The sequence below is a fragment of the Tiliqua scincoides genome, chromosome 7 (genome assembly GCF_035046505.1).
Source record: "Tiliqua scincoides isolate rTilSci1 chromosome 7, rTilSci1.hap2, whole genome shotgun sequence".
Lineage (NCBI taxonomy): Eukaryota > Metazoa > Chordata > Lepidosauria > Squamata > Scincidae > Tiliqua > Tiliqua scincoides.
Window position 1 is genome coordinate 13,811,497 of NC_089827.1, and position 23,191 is coordinate 13,834,687.

The 23,191-nt window shown below is 42.9% G+C and overlaps 1 protein-coding gene across 2 annotated transcripts in view; it reads right to left on the reverse strand.

Moving 5' to 3' along the window:
* Positions 1–23,191, reverse strand: part of MDFIC (MyoD family inhibitor domain containing) — a 51,945-nt gene that overhangs the window by 24,231 nt on the left and 4,523 nt on the right. The window contains exon 3 of one of the 2 annotated variants that reach the window (XM_066634386.1): positions 15,406–15,537. The exons of the other annotated variant lie outside the window; for it this stretch is intronic. Coding sequence (XP_066490483.1) covers positions 15,406–15,537 — 132 coding nt within the window. The remainder of the gene's footprint in view (positions 1–15,405; positions 15,538–23,191) is intronic. 2 annotated transcript variants of the gene reach the window in all.

Genomic DNA, 23,191 nt, shown 5'->3' on the forward strand with positions numbered 1-23,191 from the left:
GTTAAAAATACAAAACAACAGATAAACGTTAAAAATACAGAACAGTTAAAAACAATTAAAACAAAATAAAATACATGGATAAAATACATAGCACGCAGTAAAAGACAAATTTATAAAAATAGCCCTTATGGTGCCTCGAAGGCTTTCCTGAATAAAAAAGTCTTCAGGCCCCGCCAGAACGCTAATAATGAGGAAGCTGCTCTCAATTCAAAGGGAAGGGAATTCCATAGTGTAGGTGCCACCACCGAAAAGGCCGTTTCTGGCCGCCATTCCCTTCACCACTCTCAATGACGGCACAACCAACAGGGCCCCTTCTGATGACCTAAGAGAACGGACCGGATTATATGGAAGAAGGTGGTCTCTCAGATACGCTGGTCCCAAGCCATTTAGGGTTTTAAAGGTCATAACCAGCACCTTGAATTCAGCCCGGAAGCGAATAGGCAGCCAGAGCAGCCGCCAGAGTAACGGCGTTACAAAGTCAAACCGCCGACCCCCAGCAACTACACGAGCCGTTGCATTCTGCACTAGCTGTAGCTTCCGGACCATCTTCAGGGGCAGCCCCACATAGAGCGCGTTATAATAATCTAATCTTGATGCCACTATGGCATGGACCACCATGGCCAGATCCACCTGAGACAGGTACGGCCACAGCTGGCGCACCAGCCGAAGCTGGGCAAAAGCACCCCTGGCCACAGCTGACACCTGGACATCCAGGAGGAGCTGCGAGTCCAGGAGAACCCCCAAGCTGCGAACCTGCAAATGTTCCCATATCTTGAGGAAGTCTCTCTGAGTAGCTCCCCACCACAGGATGCAGTGCACGTCCCACTGGCACAGTTGCCAAGGCACTGGAAATTGGATAGGATTGGGCCCACAGTCATTTTGTCAAAGACTTTCAGGGCCCAAACCACAGCGACATGTGCCAGCCCAGCACCGGAGTGCACTGTCGCAAACGTGCCATAATGCATGCCTGCGACAGTCTCCATTGAGTGGAGGACAGTGGATCACCGCCTAGAGCTCTGGTCAAGCGCTAGGCGGTGGAGAGGTAAGTCTGGGCAGGGGAAGTCATGGTGTTGGGAGGAAGTGGGGCAGGAGGGGGAGGAGATGGCCATTTCCTAACCGCCCTCCCGGCCTGGAAGAGCCGACGCAGGTCTCAAATCTGCGCCCAATCAATAGTGGATACAGGACACCCATTGGGCTGCCTGGGGTTTACAAGGGGTAAGAAAGCATAAGCATAAGCTACTCTGAGTAGACTTAGCAGTGCTTCCCAGCCCCTTGGTATGCAGCGGTAGTGGCGCCACTGCAGACCTGGGAAGCTCAGGATTGGGCTTTCAGTCATCACTATCAGAGCTCAAGCGTCTGGGAAGCACTGCTGGGTCTACTCAAAGTAAGGGAGCTTTATAGTGGCAGGAAAATAATATCTTCTGAGATTATAAGTCTTGGAGTTCATTTAGCTAGGAATAATTTGGGCTGCCATAAGCCCATGTGGGAGCCAAGCATCCTGATGACGGCAAACTGAGACCATGGTCACAAATACCCAACGTTGCTTTACAAGGAAACAGGGAAGAAAACAGCACATCTGCATATCTGGTTTTGTACATGTTCACTGCACTTAACCAAAACCACTAATTTTATGACCAATTACAACAGTGATCAACATTTTATAACACTAATTTATAGTCTCCCTAACATTTTACATATTAGTATTCTTGATCAGCATCTTACACTTTCATTAATCAGATTATCAGGGGTGTTTGGTTTACTGTCACATAAAAATTTATGAGATCTCAGGGCAGGGCAGGTGGTTATTCCTCTAAGGAGGTTTTCATTGTGTTACCTCCGTACAAATCAGGACCTGTTCCCTTTATTTTTGTTTTCTCAGTTAATGTGTTTGATGATAGTACTTGAGGTTTACAGTGCCAAAATATTATACTGACCAGGTCAGCAATTTTCAACCAATGCGCCACGGTTATGGGGTAGGGTGGCAGCTGGTGCATGCACACACTTGCGTCACTTGGGGATTCCTCACATGACTTTTGCCCCAGGAAGTGACACTGTTCTGGCTTTGAAGCCCCAGTCATATAAGCAGCGGTTTTCAAGCAATGTGCCATAGCATATTGGTGTGCTGCAAGTGGTCTGTAGGTGTTGTATGGGAATTTGGGGGAGGTAAATTTATTAGTAGGGTCATTGGGGATGTGAGCCTCTGCCAGCAGTGTGGTGTGCCTTGTCAATTGGCCAAAAGAGATGGTATGCCCTGAAAATTTTAGCACTTTGTCAGTACACTGTGAGCTGAAATTGCTGTATTATACCATTATATGGAAGTACTGAAAAAAAACATTGGATAAGATGAATACAACAAAAACACTTCCAAAAATTCTAGCAGTTTGGTGCATTTTGAGACCGAACTGTATCCATTACTCCTTATCGCTCAATTTGGTTGGAAGGCTGCCAGATGAGAAATGTGTAGCCATATCATTTGCCTTGCCACCTTCTGACTGTACACAAGACAAAGAGAAGAAGAGACCAAGAGAAGTGGAGGAAGTACATTCAATTCTCATATCTTCTGGGGCTGGGTTAATGAAAACCCAGCAGATCTCGAATCAGTGGATACCAAATCATAGATCCTATGGGATCAGTGGGGTTAGGAGAAGGGATAGCTAACCTGGTCAGAAATGCCAGCAGCAGACAGGTTCAGAATGACCATAAATAGCTTCAGAATGGCAAGGACAGACTTCAAAATGGGCACTGTGGATGCTTCAAAATGGTCAAGAACAGGTAGTGGATGGTGCCAGGTAAGTCACACTCTTAAGAACATAGAACATAAGAACAGCCCCACTGGATCAGGCCATAGGCCCATCTAGTCCAGCTTCCTATATCTCACAGCGGCCCACCAAATGCCCCAGGGAGCACCCCAGATAACAAGAGCCCTGCACCCTGGTTCCCTCCCTCGCATCTGACATAGCCCATTTCTAAAATCAGGAGGTTGTACATACACATCACGGCTTGTAATGCGTAATGGATTTTTCCTCCAGAAATTTGTCCAATCCCCTTTTAAAGGCATCCAGGCCAGACACCATCACCACATCCTGTGGTAAGGAGTTCCACAGACCAACCACACGCTGAATAAAGAAATATTGTCTTTTGTCTGTCCTAACCCTCCCAACACTCAATTTTAGTGAATGTCCCCTGGTTCTGGTGTTATGTAAGAGTGTAAAGAGCATCTCTCTATCCGCTTTATCCTTCCCATGCATAATTTTCTATGTCTCAATCATGTCCCCCCTTAGGCATCTCTTTTCTAGGCTGAAGAGGCCCAAACGTCGTAGCCTTTCCTCATAGGGAAGGGTGCCCCAGCCCAGTAATCATCTTAGTCGCTCTCTTTTGCACCTTTTCCATTTCCACTATGTCCTTTTTGAGATGCGGCGACCAGAACTGGACACAATACTCCAGGTGTGGCCTTACCATCGATTTGTACAACAGCATTATAATATTAGCTGTTTTGTTCTCAATACCTTTTCTAAGGATCCCAAGCATAGAATTGGCCTTCTTCACTGCCGCCGCACATTGGGTCGACACTTTCATCGACCTGTCCACCACCACCCCAAGATCTCTCTCCTGATCTGTCACAGACAGCTCAGAACCCATCAGCCTATATGTGAAGTTTTGATTTTTTGCCCCAATGTGCATGACCTTACACTTACTGACATTGAAGCGCATCTGCCATTTTTCTGCCCATTCTGCCAGTTTGGAGAGATCCTTCTGGAGCTCCTCACAATCACAACTGGTCTTCACCACTCGGAAAAGTTTGGTGTCGTCTGCAAACTTAGCCACCTCACTGCTCAACCCTGTCTCCAGGTCATTTATGAAGAGGTTGAAAAGCACCGGTCCCAGGACAGATCCTTGGGGCACACCGCTTTTCACCTTTCTCCATTGTGAAAATTTCCCATTGACACCCACTCTCTGTTTCCTGGACTTCAACCAGTTCTCAATCCAGGAGAGGACCTGCCCTCTAATTCCCTGACTGAGGAGTTTTTTCAGTAGCCTTTGGTGAGGGACCATGTTGAACGCATTCTGCAAGTCCAGATATATAACGTCCATGGGTTCTCCCGTATCCACATGCCTGTTGACCTTTTCAAAGAAATCTAAAAGGTTTGTGAAGCAAGACTTACCCTTACAGAAGCCATGCTGATTCTCTCTCAGCAAGGCTTGTTTGTCTATGTGTTCTGAGATTCTATATTTGATGAGGCATTCCATCATCTTACCCGGTATAGATGTTAGGTTGACCGGCCTATAGTTTCCCGGGTCCCCCCTCCTTCCCTTTTTAAAAATCTTGTTCCCATAGTGTAAATGGCCTGGCTGGTGCCCTCCAAATACAGGTGCAGAAGGCATCAGCAAACACCCACGGCTTGCATCACCATCCTGAACTTCCTTAGTCAGCAGAGAGACCAAAGGGTTAGCATTCCACATACGAAGATGTGAGGATGCCTTATATCAGCGGCCACCAAACTCACAACCATTGTCCAAGGAAAAATTGGTCCCCACTCAGACTGGAGCTTACCGTTCCATTTTTATGCTGCATGAAGTTTGAGTAGATCTGTGCAGTTACATCAGTTGCCCAGCCTCCCAGAAGGTTGTGCAACAGTACATCTGGGCAGACACGACTGCCCAAAGCATCCCTGTGGCTAGATCTACTCATACTACACGTGGTGCAGAGGTAAGCTCCACTCATGGAGCAGAAGATTTTCCCCAAACCCTGGATCCAGCTTGTGGACTGGGGTTTAGAAAGCCCTACCTTATATGGAATCAAACCATTGGTTAGGTACATCTAGCCCAGAAAGGAGACAGCATTGAAGTGAGGTGTGTAAACCCATGGGGTGGGCAGATCAGGGCTGGGAGGGGCGGGACTGGCAGTGCTGGTGCATCCCCCTTCCTGTGCCTGATCCGCCAACACAGAACTACTCAAGACTTGTGCCAGCCTTATTACCGGCAATGGTCAGAGTTGAACCATTGCAGCTGTTGGGACTTACCCCAGGGCAAGGAGATAAATGTCCCCTTACTCCAAGGAGACCTCCAATAGCCAAAATTCCCCGACAGATTGCAGCGTAGTCTGCACCGGCACTGCTGCATGATCGCAGGGGAATTTAGTTCGGATTGGACTGTGGGTATGAAGCAAATGAAAAATAATCATTTATACATCAAAACCAAAAAAAGCTTAGCACTTGAAAACAAAACTACAAGAAAATTTGGGGTCATGATTCATTTATATAAAGGTTTACTTGAAAGATAAGCGATTTTAGACTTACCCGTTATAAAACAAAGTGCTTCAGATTTACTGTATTGGCAGGAGACGTAACGATTTTTAAAAATTGCATTAAATAGCAAAGAGCCTAGCAAAGAACCTTCATAACAGGACACAGGTATTTTAACTACATTACTAAAGCAGTTCCTGCCTGTCCTTCTCAGGAGTATTCTGCTCGAGTAAAAGAGGACGAATTATTGGTAAGAGTTTCCTGCAAAAGTGATGCACTCACTTTTCTGAAAGGAAGTGAAGTGCAAGCCGTTTGACACTAGTGAGAGACAATTCATACATAATGCAGCTTTCAAACTTCCCCCTAACAGTTACAGCGTTCTTGCTACTAGAATATTGGGTGTCATGTCACTTAACAGGCAATGGCCCCATGGTTTCAAAGTGAGAAAGGTGGAAAAAAAAATACCCACTCATCTTTGCTCTTGTAAATTTGTAACAGAACGTCCACTGAGGAGTTGGTAAAGGGATGAAATTATCCATGCTATATTTTTTTTTCCTCCCAAGCAAGTTAAAATTCTGATCCTCCTCTCAGTTCATGAAGGGAGATATAAATCTTTATGAAATCATTAGGCTTGCATAGTTTCAATACAGCAGAGGCCAGAGGTACTCAGAAGTCCTTATCTCGCGGAATTAACTGAGTGGGCACCAAATATCAGCAGAACGCTCTCCTTTAACTTCAGCATGCTGAAGAATTGCAGCGTCCTTGTTATGCTGTGTTAAAATGCAATTTAAAAGAAGACTTTATTTCAATAAAAAGCCAAAGCTTTTTTTTTTTTAAGTAATTAAAATGGTCCTGTTTCAATTTACTTTGCATGCATACCATTTACAAATATTCCCAAAACGTCCACATGAATGGACCTAAGGAATTTTCTTCCCCACCAAAAATACTGCAAGTAAAAAATGCTTCATGTACAGTTGCTGCAAGCCATAGGTGAATGTCTTCAGATTTTTATTCTCAGATACCTTTTCTCCAAACTACAAGCCGAAAACCATACTAGGAAAGCATCAATAAAGCCAAAATTTCCATTACCAAAACGTTCACTAGACTCTATTGCTTTCTTCATGAACAGAGAGCCCAAGCACGCATGGAAGTTCATAAGTCATACAAACTGGTGGGAGATAGGATTAAAACATTGGTTACAGAAGTCACAGACATCAATTTTATCCAGGAAAATGAAGTTATTCATTCTGGATGATACACTGATCACTTTAATTCATCCTTATGCTGCCTGCTGGTTCAGCCAACTTTAGTATGCCATAAATGGGGACACCACCCCTGAACAGGTAGCAAGAATATGGCAGTCCATATTCTTGTCTGAGCTTTAAGATCAACATTAAAGAGCACTTCCTAATCTAAGGAAAAAGACTGATAGAAAGCACTTGATTGCGATATGTTGACTGATGCTTCTTGCAAGAAAATAATAAAGCCATATCTGAGGGATTCTCTCTCCATTCAAGAGCTAGTTTATACAGCACATACCTGAAACATTACAAAAGCAATCAAGGAAAATTGTGTACATTATTAAAAGTGTTATCACTACCACTTCATCTGATTGTATGACTAACTCCAGCACAAATGCAAAGTCACTTTCCCTTTTGTTATCAATAGGACCCCTACGTAAGCTACCATGGTAAAAGAATCCCCATCAGCGATAGTAGATTCAGAATAAAGAGTTAACATAAGCAAGCTATCACATTTGTAACCTTCCTGCAACACAGATTCTCACTGAAATTGGCACTAGCCCACCCCTGAACAATTAAAACAGCATTTCCCAAACTGTGAGTTGGGACCCACTAGCTGGGTCGTGAGCCAATTTCAGGAGGGTCAGGTAGCACCTAGCTCAGCTGTCACTGAAGGTTGAAAGGTTCTGGGCAGGGCAGAATCCAGGTGGGAGAAAGGCATGGTACTTTGCCCTGAATAGTTGGGAAGATGGGATGCTGGAAAGGGGGGAGGGCTGTGTGGTTGGAGAAGTTTTCAAGTCTGCATTCTGCTTTGATTTCCGAGCTGGAATGCTTGAATTAGGAGCTGTGTGAAATGACGGCAGAAGAGTGAGGTGTAATGTAGACTTTGGCTGATTGCAGCTTAGATTTGAAGTCAAAATTGATGATGTCACTTCCAGCCATGACATCACTTCCAGGTAAATGACATCACTTCCAGGCGGTCCTAACAGATGGTCATTCTACAAAGTGGGTCCTGATGCTAAAAGGTTTGAGAACCACTGAGTTACAGCACTCAGGTACTCAGAAAACAGGGGCGTTACAAAACACCAACTTCAGTTTTACTAAATACTATAGATTTTTTTTAATAGCATACTATGCATTGCCTTAAAATACATTTGCTTTAAGCCTTGCAAGGTAAAATGAACTAAATTCATCTTACTGAAGAGTAGGCTCATAAGACAATTCAACAGATCTGACCAAAGTTTGTCCTTCCTCACATGGATGAAAATATCCCCTTTCCAGAATGAACCAGGTGGATGTTTAGCAAAGAAGAGGATAAATTTGAAGCTGAAATGATGGATGGCAGTGACCTTTCTATCTGTAAAACTTTGGCATATAATAGGCTATTTAATCTTGAGAACTGGATTATTATTAATCAATTATTCATGACAGTTTGAATATAAGGGAGATGCTTCTTGTTTTCTTAAATATCACAAAGCTGAAGTCCTGTTTGAGCAACAGGAAGATTAAATCTGAGCAAGTTCACCAGACGTTGGTATTTCCTATTCCCATGTTCTGACAGGTTATTATAGAATACAGACCAAGTCACATTGAACTAACTTCTATGATACTTTGGAGGTATTGCATTATGAACCTGTTTGGGACAAGGAACCAACTTTTCATTTTTTATATTTTTGCTATGTAAACTGCTTTTATTACTGTTTTTGTTGAAAAACAGTACGTAAGTACTCTAGCTAATATTACAAGTTAGACACCAGTATCCACAGAACCCCTTGCAGATACTAGGGTCCATGTTTAAATGCCTTTGAAACAAATACACAAAAATCAGGACTTCTACAGTTTCATGTCAAAACTGTGCCATTTCTAAGCCTCCACAGCTGTTGTTATGAGTTTAAAGAACCATTGCTGCCTTCAGCATTGTTCCAGAATTTTCACAATCTTTTTTTTGTTTCAAAAGGCATTTAAACGTGGACCCCAGTATCCACTGTATCACCTGCAGTAAGTCAAATCCGCGGATGCCAGACCCACAGATACTGCGGTTCCACTTACCTTCACTAATAAAAAACACAGGTACATTATTGAAATTGGGTGGAAAAATTGCAGGTCTAAATATGATGTTTCTTACTTTTTGCTCAACAGAGAGAGCAGGAGAATAAGGGGTCTCTAGCTGGTGAGGGAACAACTTTGTTGAACTCCTGTGTAGGAGTTTTTGTGGAAAATATGCTTTGATTCTACTTCCAGCCCTGAATCAGTCTCATCTTCCTACGCTGCCATTGGCAAATGAAGTTAAGGAAAGGGGGGTCACAAATTGGCATCTGGGGGAAAGGGGGAAAGTTAAGGAAAGTTAAGGAGTTAAGAAAGTTAAGGGGAAAGTTAAGGAAAGGGGGGTCACAAATTGGCATCTGAGTACTGTATCATCACTCCTGAAACCCTGGATCTGTAGCAAGTAATGGTGCTTGTGGATCACATGGGTAAGAGATGGCCTCAATGCTCCCCAGCAAGCTTGTTCCAGTGAGCATGAGTGAGGGAACATATGATGGCAGTCTCATTCTGGAGGTTGCAACCTATGACCTTACACCGGTTGCTACTGTTAAAAAGACAGAGCTGCAACATTTCCCCAGTTGCAGTCACATACCATGGTAGCATCAAGTCTAATATATTAAAAATAACATATTGAAATGAATGGGTTCCCACCTGAAATTGGCTCGTGACCCACCTACTGGGTCCCGACCCACAGTATGAGAAATGCTGGCATAGAGGATAAGTCTATCAATAGCTATTAGTCACCCCCTCTGTATGCTCCCTCCAGATTTGGAGACTGTAAGAGCCTTCCCCTTCAACTCCTACTTGGATGTTTACCATAGGCATCTCATTGGTCACTGAGAGAAACCAGGATCAGTGGTGTTGCTAGGGGGCGTGGGCAGGACCTCTGAGAGGAATTTTATCTGGGGGTACAAAGTTTCTTTTGGACCCCTTTGCAAAGGAGGAGGGGTAAACAGCAGGGGAGAGTGGTGACAGGCAAGCTGACGGGTAGGGAGGAATGAATACTGGAAAAATCTCTGAAAAAGGGGGGACAGTTGGAAAAATCTTTGGAGCCCAGGTCTACTCACCCATGTACCATTGGCAGCTAGATACAATAATATGGAAAAAACAAACACATTTCTAAGACTCTCTAGAATCTTTTAAATAAAGAAAATCATGTAGAAAATGAGCATCATCATATTTAGGCTCACGCTAGAATGGAAAGCATCCTATGCATACCAAAACTTGCTTCTGCAGCAACTGCAGCCCCACAGTTTTGTCCCTGAGCTCCTTCATAGCAAGCAGATCCACAAGCCAAAGAGCTAGTGAAGCAGCCAGTTTCCTTCCAGATTTGACACTGTGTTAAGGGGTGTCATGTACGCACTGCTCAGCCCAGCATATATGGTTTGCCAATAGCTGCAGCCACATGCTCGTGGTACTGTCCCCAGCATCCAGTGCAGGCAACAAGTCTGAGTAGATAGGAAAATGAAAGATCCAGAAAATGTCTAGGCCCCCTCCTTTGGCTCCTGGGCCCCCTTTTTGAGCCTGAGCCCAGGTACAAACTACCCCCTTTACCCCCCTATCCTAGGCCCTAGGTGTGGGCCACACCGGATGACGCACACAAGGGCGGTGACACAACTACTGGTCAAAATTGTTTAAATCTTAGTATTTTAGAATAATACCATCATGTTATATACCATTCAATGTGTAATTTCACGCAGAATGCAACAAAACAAACTGGGTTGAAATATCTCTATTTTATCAAACGTAAGAGCCCAAAAACCAGCTGGGGCAGAGCACTGGTACATCACTACACCCATCGCCTGGGGCATTGCTATGCCCACTGCATGGGAGGAGGTCTAGCACATGGATGACGCACTGACCTCCGGTACCAGGTGACGCAAACCCTTGACACGCCATTGACCAGGCTGCTGAACTAGATGGAATTTGGGCCCAAATCAGCAGAGCTCTTTCTTATATTTACCTTTAAGAGTTCGTTGTATGAAAAAGAACTCTTATTCTGGATGTTAAGCCATTTCTGCTTAACGTTGCATATACACAACAGGGATCAAATGTGTACACCTATGGGCCAGGCAAAAATGGGTTAAGGCAGGCTTGTAAAGAGCCACTCACCTTTTTGCCTGCAGCAGGTGAGAATCTTCTAAAGACACAGGCGCTTCTGCAAACTTGCAGAGACATTTGGGTTGGTTGTTTTTTTTTAAATTGATTCAGGCCACAAAGGCCAAACATATGTATGTATAGGTCAGTAAACACATTTGTGGTCTAGTGAATTTTGTGGATTTATTTGCAATATTGTGATTATGTCCAAGAATCATTTGATGCTCAGTCCCACTGCTGTTATTTTGTATGTTATTTTGTATACTTCTTTGCAATTATTTTTCCAAACTTTGAAGAGTTCCAATCTTTCATCATGCAGCACAAATGCTGTCGCCTTAACACAGCACATGCTCTGTAATCCTGGTAACCACTACATCATTTCTCTGACACTGTGTCAGGGACCAGGGGGAAAAAAAAATTAATTTATGTTTAAAATTTGAAAAAAATTTACATAAGTTTACATAAATGAATATATTAAAGGTGAACTTATATGAATGAATGATGGTCTTGCAATAGCTCAAGGCCTATAAAAGGCCTTGTACAAAGCAAGGCTGGCCTTTCCTTTGCTGCTGCTGCTGCATCACAGACGTGAAACAAGAAGCAGTGAAGGGAGCCCTCATCCCACAGCTCACGCGAGAGGTTAAACAGTCACACTCACGCTGAGAGCAGTTGCATCGGGCCAGTGTGGGCTCCAACAAATCTCTGGAGGGCCAGAGGCTCATTGGAGACTGTGGGCTCCCTGAGGGCCGCACTGAGAGGCCTCAAGGGCCACAAGTGGCCCCAGGGCCGGGGTCTGGGCACCCCTGCGCTAGAATACAGTCAGGGTCACTGGAGTAAAAGGAGGACTTTTATCACTAGTTCTCTGCAAAATGAAGTAATTTCCCCCCACACGCACATGTGCGCTAGGTGATCATTATATGAGGGTCGCCCAGAAAGTAATGCACCACATTTTTTTTCTCAGCCTACAGTAATGGTACGAATGCAAAACTTTAGATATACATTATTTGAATTTTCAGGAGTGCGCACACAAATTTTTGGTTTTTTCAGACAGATAGCGTAGCTGCAGCAGTGTTTCGAAATGGCGTCTGTAAGTGATGTACGTTACAAGCAGCATGACGTCATTGAATTTCTCACTGCAGAGAAAGAAACTGTTGGGAACATTCACAAATGTTTGTGTACAGTTTATGGAGAATCTGTAGTCGACAGAAGTACGGTTAGTCGCTGGGCACAGAGGGTGAGGCCATTAGAAGGCGGTTCGGCAGAGCTCCAAGATTTGCAGCATTCGGGACGGCCATCCACGCTGTCACACCTGACAAGACGCAGCTTGCTGATGTGCTCATTCGCGAGGACCGACGCATAACGACTAGGCAGTTGGCACTGAAGCTGTCAATCAGCAAAGGAAGTGTGGATGCAATCATCCGTGCTCTTGATTACTCAAAAGTGTATGCACGATGGGTTCCGCGCTGTCTTACCGTGGACCACAAATCTCTCAGAAAAAAACATTTCTTCTGAGTTGCTGAAACGTTTTGAAGATGAGGGGGAAGCGTTCTTGTCCAGGATTGTGACAGGTGATGAAACCTGGGTTCACCATTTTGAGCCCGAAACAAAACGACAGTCGATGGAATGGCGTCATCCTCAATCTCCACAGAAGAAAAAATTCAAAGCAACTGCTTCCGCCGGTAAGGTCATGATCACTGTGTTTTGGGACTGTGAGGGTGTCATACTCATTGATGTGATGCCAAGAGGCAGCACCATTAATTCTGAAGCATATGTGAAGACATTAACCAAACTCAAGAAGCGCTTCCAGTGACTTCGGCGCCATAACAACCCAGGTGAATGTTTGATTCAACATGATAACGCTCGGCCTCACACAAGTTTGAGGACTTCGGAACACATCACTAAACAGGGTTGGACTGTGTTACCCCATCCACCCTACAGCCCTGACCTAGCTCCCTCAGACTTCCACTTGTTTGGGCCACTAAAGGATGCCATTCGCAGAAGACATTTTGAGGATGACGAAGAGGTGATTCACACAGTGCAGAAATGGCTTCATGACCAGAATGAGGAGTGGTACCGACAGGGCATACATGCCCTTGTGTCTCGCTGGAGGAAGGCCATAGAACTGGACAGAGATTACATGGAAAAATAGGGAGTGTAGAAGAAACATCATTCTTTCTTGTGTGTAAGTTTCATTGTGTTCAATAAATAATTGTTGAAGAAAAAAAATGTGGTCCATTACTTTCTGGGCGACCCTCGTATTTAATGCTCCTCATGCAACAGTAACGTATACTAAGGACAAAATCACTTTGATATACACTTAAGAATAAAATTGGACTAAAGTCTGTTATCTTGCAGTATTGTTTACACATGAAAATAAAACATCTGGAAACATATGTAGCATAAAAACTGAAAAGTCTTTTAAAAACAAGAACAACATTTTCAGCTGTGTAGGTGGATAAACAATCCATTTGGGAAAAGAAAAAAAAAGAAATACTGAGTCATTAGAGCAGTGGTAAACAGACAACAAGCCTCTTCACAAAATGACAATGCATCTTGTGTTAATTCAGACCCAGAAATGCAAGTTCCTTGAGAAGATAGTCTTATGTAAATTCTTTGTTAACTGCTCTGAGTGCCCCAACCAAAAATGTTTATTTTTAGACTTGGATTTCATTTTCTACTCAACACTGTTAGCATTTATTAATGCTGTCTCAATGCATTATTAGGCTGATACATTAAGAATACATGCTGCGTAAAATATATATGCAATCTTTCCAATTCAGAGGCTCTGATACACAGATACAGAACGGTTTTTACCCACCCACACCCCACCCCCCATATAAAGACTTATTCAATTCGGTACAATTTTGTGAAATTCCTCATTCATCTCGGTACCAAAAACAAGATGTCCACTAAGCAAAGAACCTGTCTTGCACATTAGAGTATAGCCCTCTCGACTGGGGCTCAAAAGTTCCCTTACCCTGAGGAAACCACCAGTCTGCCCAGTTTAAGCACAGGATACAGCATAGGGCATGCAGCTCAGCTGAGCCAGTGATGAATACAACTGGGCTGCCCATTTTGTATAAGCGAGCTTAGTAAAGAAAAACAATGGCTATAGCAGGGAAAGAGGACCTTACAACAACGTGTTCTGTTATTGCTCTCTTTCTGTGTTGCAGAGGGAAGGAGAAGAAGATAGGTGGAAACTGAGAAATGGTGGCTAGAGGCAAGACAAATCACTGAGTGTGACCATGGCTGGGCTAAGATTCATGACTTACATCTTGTCTTCTTCATATCTAACAGAATCCTGTTGTAGCTCCAGCATGTGCAAACCTGGATAATGAACTTAAGTCAGTGGTTCCCGAACTTTTTACCACCAGGATCCACTTTTTAAAATGACAGTCTGTCAGGACCACCTAAGCTGACCAGACTTTAAAAAAATATATAGAAAGAAATATTTTATTTATTTATAATAATAACCAGAAAAAGACCCTTACACATTAATCTCCCTATATTTATACATGCTTGCAAACTGCAGTAGCTGAACTCTTTGCAGGGTAATTAGCAGCTTCAATATCTGATTTTTTAATAGCTTGAAGCAGTTCTCATTGGTACCTGCAGCATGCAGATGTAATGCACCAAATACAGATGGTTTCCCCAAATGCAATCACATACCGTGGTAGCATCAAGTCTAATATATTAAAAATAAAATATTGAAATGAATGGGGACCCACCTGAAAATGGCTCATGACCCACCTGTTGGGTCCCGACCCACAGTTTGAGAAACACTGGCCTGAGGACTTGAGGCAATTCATTATTTGATCTTTCCATCACTCTTTGGTGACTCACCAAAAATCAGGTCACAACCCACCAGGGGGTCCCAACCCACAGTTTGGGAAGCACCGACTTAAGTTAATAGTTACAAAACAGAGGGAGAATAACACTGAAAAAGGAGCATTCGCCATCTTTATTTCTTCTGCGTCTTTTTAGATAGTGGGGCCTTTTGGGACAGGGAGCTACGTAGTTATTTTAGGACTGCATTTTTGTCATTGAGTTATTAGATTTTCTCTGTAAACCACTTTGTTTACAAACCGCTTTCATGCTGAAAAAAGTATATAAACATGCTTAATGGTTATCATTATGAGTCAGCACCTCTGAAATGCTTAACTGAAGCTCTGCATATTCAAAGCTTTTCTGGCGCAAAGTAGTCACCTATTTCCTAAACAGAAGGTCACTGTATCCAAAGCAGGACTTACTAGAGAGGAAGCAAGCTTTGAATTGAAAGCACAGAGTTACAATCTAAACTATCAGCCCCTTATCCCCACTGCTATGTTTTGCAATAAATAAATCTGACAGCTACCATACATGATGGGGTGAATTTTTTTGGACTTATTGCATGAAAACTTGAGTCATTGTTCCACAGTATACTGCAGACACATGCGCAAAGGTCAACATTTCTCAAGACTGTTCAGTGCTGTAGACACTTGCATTCCAAAACATTTATGGAAAGCAGGACTGTAGGGAGTGTTTTAATTATTGCACTCTCCTGTATGTAGCAGAGTGCATGTTTACTCAAGTCACCGAACAGGCTTGTTTTAGGTTTTGGCTTCTACTTTTTGATGAAGAGGGCTGACAGGAATCAACGCTGGGGGGAAAAATTCCACTGACGCACATTACCATTCCACAGAAATGCATTTGACACAGATTTATCTATGTCAACAGTCAGTACCCACATTACACAAAAAGAGAAAGTCTGAACAGCAGCAACTTGATCTGGAAATACTTACTTCTGATGAGGTCATCCCCAATGCAATTTCCCCAGGCAGGCTGGTCTTGAGTATCTGCTTGTATACTTTGGTTAGTTGAAGGCTCCGTTACAGCTCTCTCTCCTACAGCTGTTCTTTCTCCAGAATGCTGTTCTAAACAACAACAGCAGCAACAAAAGGAGTAAGCTATCACCACCCATTTAAGCAGATGTACCCCTTCATTGACAAGCATCTTTATCAATGGGAATTTTTCAAGCATTGCTTTATAAATTTGTTTGTGGCTAACTTAGGAACAAAAGGGTAAGTAGTGGTCAAGATTAAGGGTAGCTAAAATACCAACAGATAATGCAATTTTTGGTTGGTTTTGTTTTTTAAGCAGAAGTAAACATCTTAACAAGTTAAGAAAACTGTTTCCATCTCCACCATCCTCGCAAAACTGAATCATAAATCTAAAGAGCACGCATATACTCGGAAGTAAAAAACTGGGATCTTAGACTTTCTTAGGTTGTGACCCTGAGAACACATATGTACAATGGGCCCCCGGTATCCACAGGAAATTCATTCTCAGACTCTCCATGGATACAGAATTCCAAGGAGGACCCATAACAGCAACTGGAAGTGCCTTTCTGAAGCACCTGGGAGGCCTTCTGAGGCAGAGGGAGGGAGGGAGTACCACCTCCCAGCAACTCAAAACACCTACCAGATGTGACTGGAAGGCACTTGAGCCCTCCAGATGTGGGTTCAGCACCCATGTCAAGCCAAATCTACGGTTGCCAAAACCACAGATAAGGAGGGCCAACTGTATACTATAGAAACCAACAGGACTAAGAGGCACTATGGAAACCTTACTCAACCCCCCCTCCCTGCCACAGAATTTAGCGCCACTTGCCAAAGAGTTACTTTTCACATGGAGAGTTTCCTTATCAGAATTGGCTTCACTGAGCATTTGTTACTGACTGCAGGGCCTGAATATGAAAAGTAGAGGTGGGAATGGGACACTTTACACAGGTCTAGAGATTGGGGTTTTTTTCTTGGGGGGCGGGGGGAGTCGTGCAACCTGGGCTTCCAGTCCATGAAGGAAAAAAAGAAACAAGGCTAGACTATAAATCATGACTGAGGATGTTTATGCAAACTTATTTCCTTATCTGTTTTTTGGGTGTCCAGATCTTGCAAAGTTAGATCAGAAACTATCAGAAGCAATGTTAGAACATGATATTGTAAACAATGGGCTGGGGGCCCAGGCTCATCTCTATAACAAAAGGGAGAGGTCTACTTCAGAATATCATTCTAATCTAAAACATGTTTAAGTTGTTCATGAATAAGCCCACCATCCCCTTGGATTTGCATGCTCCCCCCCTCCCCAGTTCAAAAGCCAAGTTTGTGAACTAACTCTGCTTTGAACACACTATAGTTTCCCATACTTCCTTGGTTCCCCAACTGTACACCATGGCTCCCTGGGGTACCACTGAAACCAGCCAGGGTCACCACAGAATCCTCTCATTCATAATGCAACATGGAGCTCTCTGGTGCTCCTTTTAGCCATTGCCTTTACATATGATGCGCCGACATTTGCTGAATGCGTATCTTTGTAGCCCTTCTTTAATTGTGCATCTTGACGTTAGAAACAGTCCATTTATTTTGTTCTGTTTCAGTTTTATTAGATTTGATTAGTAATACTGTGACTGATTATTTGTGGCAGATAACACCATAAGAACATTCAAGAGCGCCTGTGTGCTTCACCCCACTCGGCGTCGAACACTCTTGGTTTCCAGAAACTCGTCAGCTGTGGCTATTGCTATGTGCTTAATCTTACATGTGTTAAAAAAAGGCTGTTCAATCTCTGAAAAAAGATTTTTGGTAAATAATACTGCATTGTTTCTTAAAAAAATATAACCGTTTACTTGGTTATTCTGTTACATCTTATAATTATAATACTGTCATCTCAATTATTTTCAGGGAGAAAAAAAATTGAAGAACTACCGAAGCACGGCTTATCTCCCCCCCCCCTTCCCAAAAGTAACATAATGGGGAGCCATGGCCAACAGTCAGAAGGTCAGAGGAACTGCAGGTTGAAAAGGTTTCGGAACCAATGGAAGTCAGATATAACAGGAAGCTGCAGCTTGTTCAAAACTGCAAGAGAAATTTAATCTTCTCTCCTGTGCAAGGGAGTCGCAGCAGGAGGAAAATGCACACGCCTCACAAGTACAAGCTACGGTGCGGCACACATTTGTCACAACAAAAAATGTACTGTGATGCGTACAGACAGTGTGTCACCTCTTCCTCCAATGTAGCCAGGTGGAAGTGAATGATGGAAGGGAGATTTGCACACAGCATCCCAGAAGCAAATTTGCCTCTTTGATAATTAGGAAAGTTGGATAGATATAGAAAATGACATATAACATGTTATAAGAGATATTGAAGTGTGTAATACCATTGTAATTGAAGGTATTCCTTTTAGATGTGATATTAGAGATTAAGAATTAGATAAGTGTGTATAAGTAAAAATTTGAAGCCTTTTTATGATGAGATAGATTAGGTTAGAGAAAAAATATTATTGTTTAAGTAAACTATTAACCAGTAGATTAATCAATATGATAATTTTTGTATTGATGAATAATTTCGTTAGGATTAATGTATGTTGTAATCGATGGCCATCACCTTGTGTGTAACCTATGTAGTCCTAACCCTAAGTCTATCCAATTTGCCTTACCTGTATCTGTAATAAATAAATAAAACATTTAAAAAAAAGATAATTAGGAAAGTTTACCCAAACCTTTAACATATTGGAGACATCACCCCTAGAACATGAATAATCAGAATTTGTTATTTGCAAAAAAAAAGAAATTTTAACTGGCCTTTATCTACAAGGGCTGGGATAACAGCATTTTCAAGAATCCAACTATCAGGTGGGCGCTAAGGCAGAATTAGTGGAATGCACCAAGGCTAAGTTTAGTTAAACCTTTTGGTCCTCCAAAGTTCATCACAATCAATTTGCAAAACTGATACTCCAAGTATTGGCAAATGTCAAGCAAGAGGGTGAGAGTCTTACTGAATAAATATGTCATGCAATACTTATGTACGTACATGGGTATAAATCAGGTTTCCAGTAATGGGAAATTATTGCATTTCTAGATCTATTTTCAAAAATGACATACAACCAAAAGCATGTCACAGCATTAAAAAAAACCAATGCCAGGTTAATCTACATCACCAAATTCCACAGTGGTCTCCCACTCTTTAGTGACTTACCCAAAAACCCAAACTTGAACAGTCTAGGAGGTCAATCCTGCAGTGCTCAGCACTGGTGAATGAGTTCTCCTGCCAGGCGGTGGGAATGCTTTTTGGGGTGGGGGGGAAGGGAGGGGGAAGGCAGAGAGAGGGCAGCAGGTGAAGGGAGGGCAGGGTGGATTGGCCCAGGAGGGGGCAGGGCAGAGCCTGCCAAAGAATTCTATCCCCCCTCCCCAATATCTCCTCGGTTCTGCACCAGCTGTGGCACAGATTCAAGGAGACACATCAGGGCCTGCGTAGTTCTGTACAGGGTAAGGAAACCAATGTTCCCTTACCCCAGGGAGACTCCAGTGGCTGCTTTGGCCCCACAAGATACAGCAGCGGCCACTTCCACTCCACTGTCCAGCGTGGCACCAGGGCAGCATGTGATTGGGTTGTAAGTTTAAGACTGACAAATCCAAACAGAACAGAAGGCATAGCATAAAACATCTGAATTTAGAGGCATATTTAAATATTTCAGAAAATTTAGTGGCCCAAATTTTAAACACTTTGGTCACGAGCCAAAGAATTCACGAGTACACAAAGAAAAGAACTGGGAAAGGAACCAGAGCTTTCTTTGAAACTTCTACAGGAATTGCTGCACACACATGTACACCCTGCTCTACTCTAGGCTGAGAACCAGGATCATAGTCTAGCTTAAACTGAGGTGACCAAGAGCTCAAAACAGCTGGGGGGGGGACGGGGACAGACCAACAGAAACATAACCTAATGGTCACTGGTGACTACTTGGTCCCTTTCTTATGTAAGTGGGAGGAGCTCCCTAGAAATCTTCCACTTTGAAGCCTTCCACTATTTTAAACTGAAAAGCTGAGTGACTAAAATGGACACTTCAAAAAAAGAAAAAGGACCTTTGGCTCTGCTACACTTGTTATTGCTTCACTAGATTACAGGTTCCAGTTGAAAAAAAAAAATGCAAGTTGAGAAACGGCTAAACTAAACAGAGCTGCAAGATGGCCTGAAGCAGTCTTTCTCAACATCTGTCCGCTGTACCACTTCACTTGGTCCACCTATTCGAAATACCACTGGAAATAACTGTGATTACATCATTACCAGTTACTTAAGAACATAAGAACAGACCCACTGGCCCATCTAGTCCAGCTTCCTGTATCTCACAGTGGCCCATCAAATGCCCCAGGGAGCACACAAGACAACAAGAGACCTGCATCCTGCTGTCCTCCCGTGTATCTAGCATACTTTTGGGTTGGGAGCCCAGATGCAACATGACAAACACCAGTAAGAGGCTCAGGGTGGATGGGAAGGTTTTTGAGCACAGAAAAGCATGCTTTGAAGCTGTGCCCGTTGAGCCAAGACTCCTACCACTGTTGGTAGTGTCATGTTCCTGGTCTCACTGCTGGGTAGTAGGTGTCCAGGAGTCCTGCAAGTACCACCAGACACAGGCAATTGCTCCTTGGCCTCCAGTCGCTGTATCAGAGATACATAGTTTGGTCACTCAGTTGAAGGATGGAAAGGCTCCCGGAGAACACCTTATTCCCCCGGAGTTAATTAAAAACAATCTAGATTGGTGGGCACCAGTACTGGCTTTGCTATTTTCTTATATTGATAAAACCGGTCACATACCAACAGACTGGGGGATGGCAATTATTGTCCCTATTTTCAAAAAGGGGAAGAAAAATGACCCCTCCAATTTTAGGCCTATAAGTTTACTCAATATTAGCAGCAAATTGTATGTGAAGCATTTGCAGGAGAAGTTCAAGGACTGGTTAAATCAAGAGAACATAATAGCAGAGGAGCAGGCAGGTTTCAGGGAGGGTCGATCCAAAATCGAGCAGTTCATGGTACTTCAACATTTAGTAGAAAAATATATGTCCTCTAGAACAATCTCCATGCGGCCTTTCTCGATTTAAAGGCTGTTTTTGACTCCATCTCAAGAACTAAACTATAGGAGAAGTTGAAGGTTACTAACATTGATCGGCGCCTGCATTTTCTTATACAGTCCTTGCACAGAGATGCTGCACTGAAAGTGAAATGCAGTCTGCAAGGTCACCTCACTAAAGTGGTACCAACTCAAAAGGGGGTGAAGCAGGGCTGTATTCTGGCCCCGCTTCTTTTTAATTTCTATATCAATTTGATGGTTGACCATCTACAAAATCCCAACTTCCATCCCCCTAAATTAGCTGGGAGGCCTACTGCCATCTTACTTTATGCAGACGATGCAGTTATTCTCTCTAGAACACCCACTGAATTTAAAAGAGCTCTGAACCCTCTGAACGTGTATTGCAAGGAAAATCAACTGGTGATAAAATACAGTAAAACTAAGATCTTGGCCTTCTCCAGGAAACCAAAAATTCGGTGCTGGAAGATCGATGGCCATAAAATAGAGCAGGTGTCCCACTTTAAATACTTGGGTGTGGTATTCCATACAAATGGTTCTAAGAAAGCGCATGGAGAATATGTAGCATTAAGCGGTCAGCAAACCTCTTCTGCTATTCTCCAATTTATGCAAAGTGAAGGAGCCCAGTATCTGCCAGCAGCCCTTAAATTGTTTGAGGCAAAGGTGATGGCCTAATTATTGTATGGAGCACAGTTGGGACCTTTTCCCAACATCACGATAATGGAGCGTGCCCAGTCTAAGTTTATTAGGGCCTCCTTTAGTGAATCCAGTACTGTCACGAACACTTTTTTACGTCTGGAATCAGGCCTGATTAGGATAGAGGCCCGTGTCTGGATAGCCATTTGCTCTTACTGGTTAAGACTACACCTATACCCATTAGGAATTGCTCCCCTAAACCTCCAAGATGAGTATAAATCCAGGTGGATTAAAGGGCTGGAACGAAAACTGTCCTCTCTGGGATTTTCCATGTCATTTTTGTTTGGGAGCTCAGGCGGGAGTTAGGATTAAGCAGCGGATCTTTGATATAGGGCGCCAGGAAGACCTTAATAATGTCAGAAAGCTTTGTAACAAGGAGGAGCTGAGATATATAGCTGCCCCAGCTCCCTACCTTTTCCAGTTAGAAATCCCAAGCCACAGAAGGGCATTTACATTGGGGCGGTGTGAAAGTTTGCCCTCAGCTGTAGTGGAAGGACGCTTTTGGAAGGTCCCATTTTTGGAGCGACTGTATCCTTGTGGGGCAAACCAACCAGAAACCACCAGCCAAATTTTGCTGGATTGCATTTTTTATAAGGATATACTGTTATCCCTTAGCTCCCCATTGTTAGAAATGCTCAGGTCAAGATTATAGTCATTATCTTCTATCAGATGCAAATCCAGAGGTAATGTGGAGGGTGGCTAAATTTTTAGCCGCTGCAGTTAGCATCAGGAGGAAGAGAGTGGATTGTGGCCTTCCAGGTTGCTCCTAGAGGAGTATTTATATTCTGAATAAGTTTTTAATTCAATATGGACTAGAAGATTTTCATACGTACCTTCCTCAGTTACTGTACTCCGTTCAATCAACAATAACTAGATCAAACTTAGTCTTATCTAGACTTATTAGTTGCTAGTATTTTATGCTGTTAAGTGCCTATGTTAGGATGCTGGGATGGGTCATATGTATGTTCAGTTGTATACTATGAATGTATTGTTATTTTTATGCTGATCGGTGACCGTAATAAAACTGAACTAAAATACCACCATACACCACCACCATACAGCACCAGGGGTATTACTCATCTGTACTGAAATTACTCATACAAAACTGAAAGCCGAGGTGAATTCTTGTAACAAGGACACTGAAACTTTTTCCAGAAATGTTGTGTGTTCTTAGTTGATAGAGAGCTGTGTTTTTCTTACTATCGAGATAAGCTGGGTAACACAGAACAATCATCAAAGGATATTTACTCAAAACAGTAGCATTTAATAAATCTGAGAAGTCTTAGTAATTTGTTCAGTATTAGGGGAAAAAACTTATTACTACATTATCAGTAAATGCAATTCAAGGGGATCTGGGGAAACGACAATTATGAAGGTTGGGGGTTTCAGAGAAATGAGTAAACTTATTTTTTATCACAGCAAAAAACCAAGATAGAATTGTCATGACTTCAGTACAGAAAAATATTTCTGCCCAAAGCACAGTCTTATACAAAAGACTAACAGTTCAAACCTAACCATATCTACTCAGAGGTAAGTCCCATTATGTTTAATGTAGCTTACTCCCAGTAAAGCAAGTATAAGATTGTAGCTTATGTGCTACTCCAAAACCAAGATGCTACATTTGCATTTCCAGTTCTGTTCCACTAAATTTCATGCCTACAATCTGAGAGGTTTTGAGGGTTCCCCCCCAGAAATCCTGCTTTTCCTAACCTAAAAAAGCTCAAGGCAGCTTACAACTGAAAAACAGTATAAGAAGGTTTTAAAAAATCAATATAAGCCACAAAGAAACAAAAAGAGCAGCACAACAAACAGTTACTCAACTAAAGGCCAGTTACAGCCCCCTAAAAATCTAAGCCTCCTCTCCAAAACACCAGTAAGGTTGGAGCCTCTACTGGAAGGACATTACAGAGACTCAGTCAAGAGGGCCCTATCTTGAGTAACTACCTCCACAGGCAGCAGAACCCACAACTG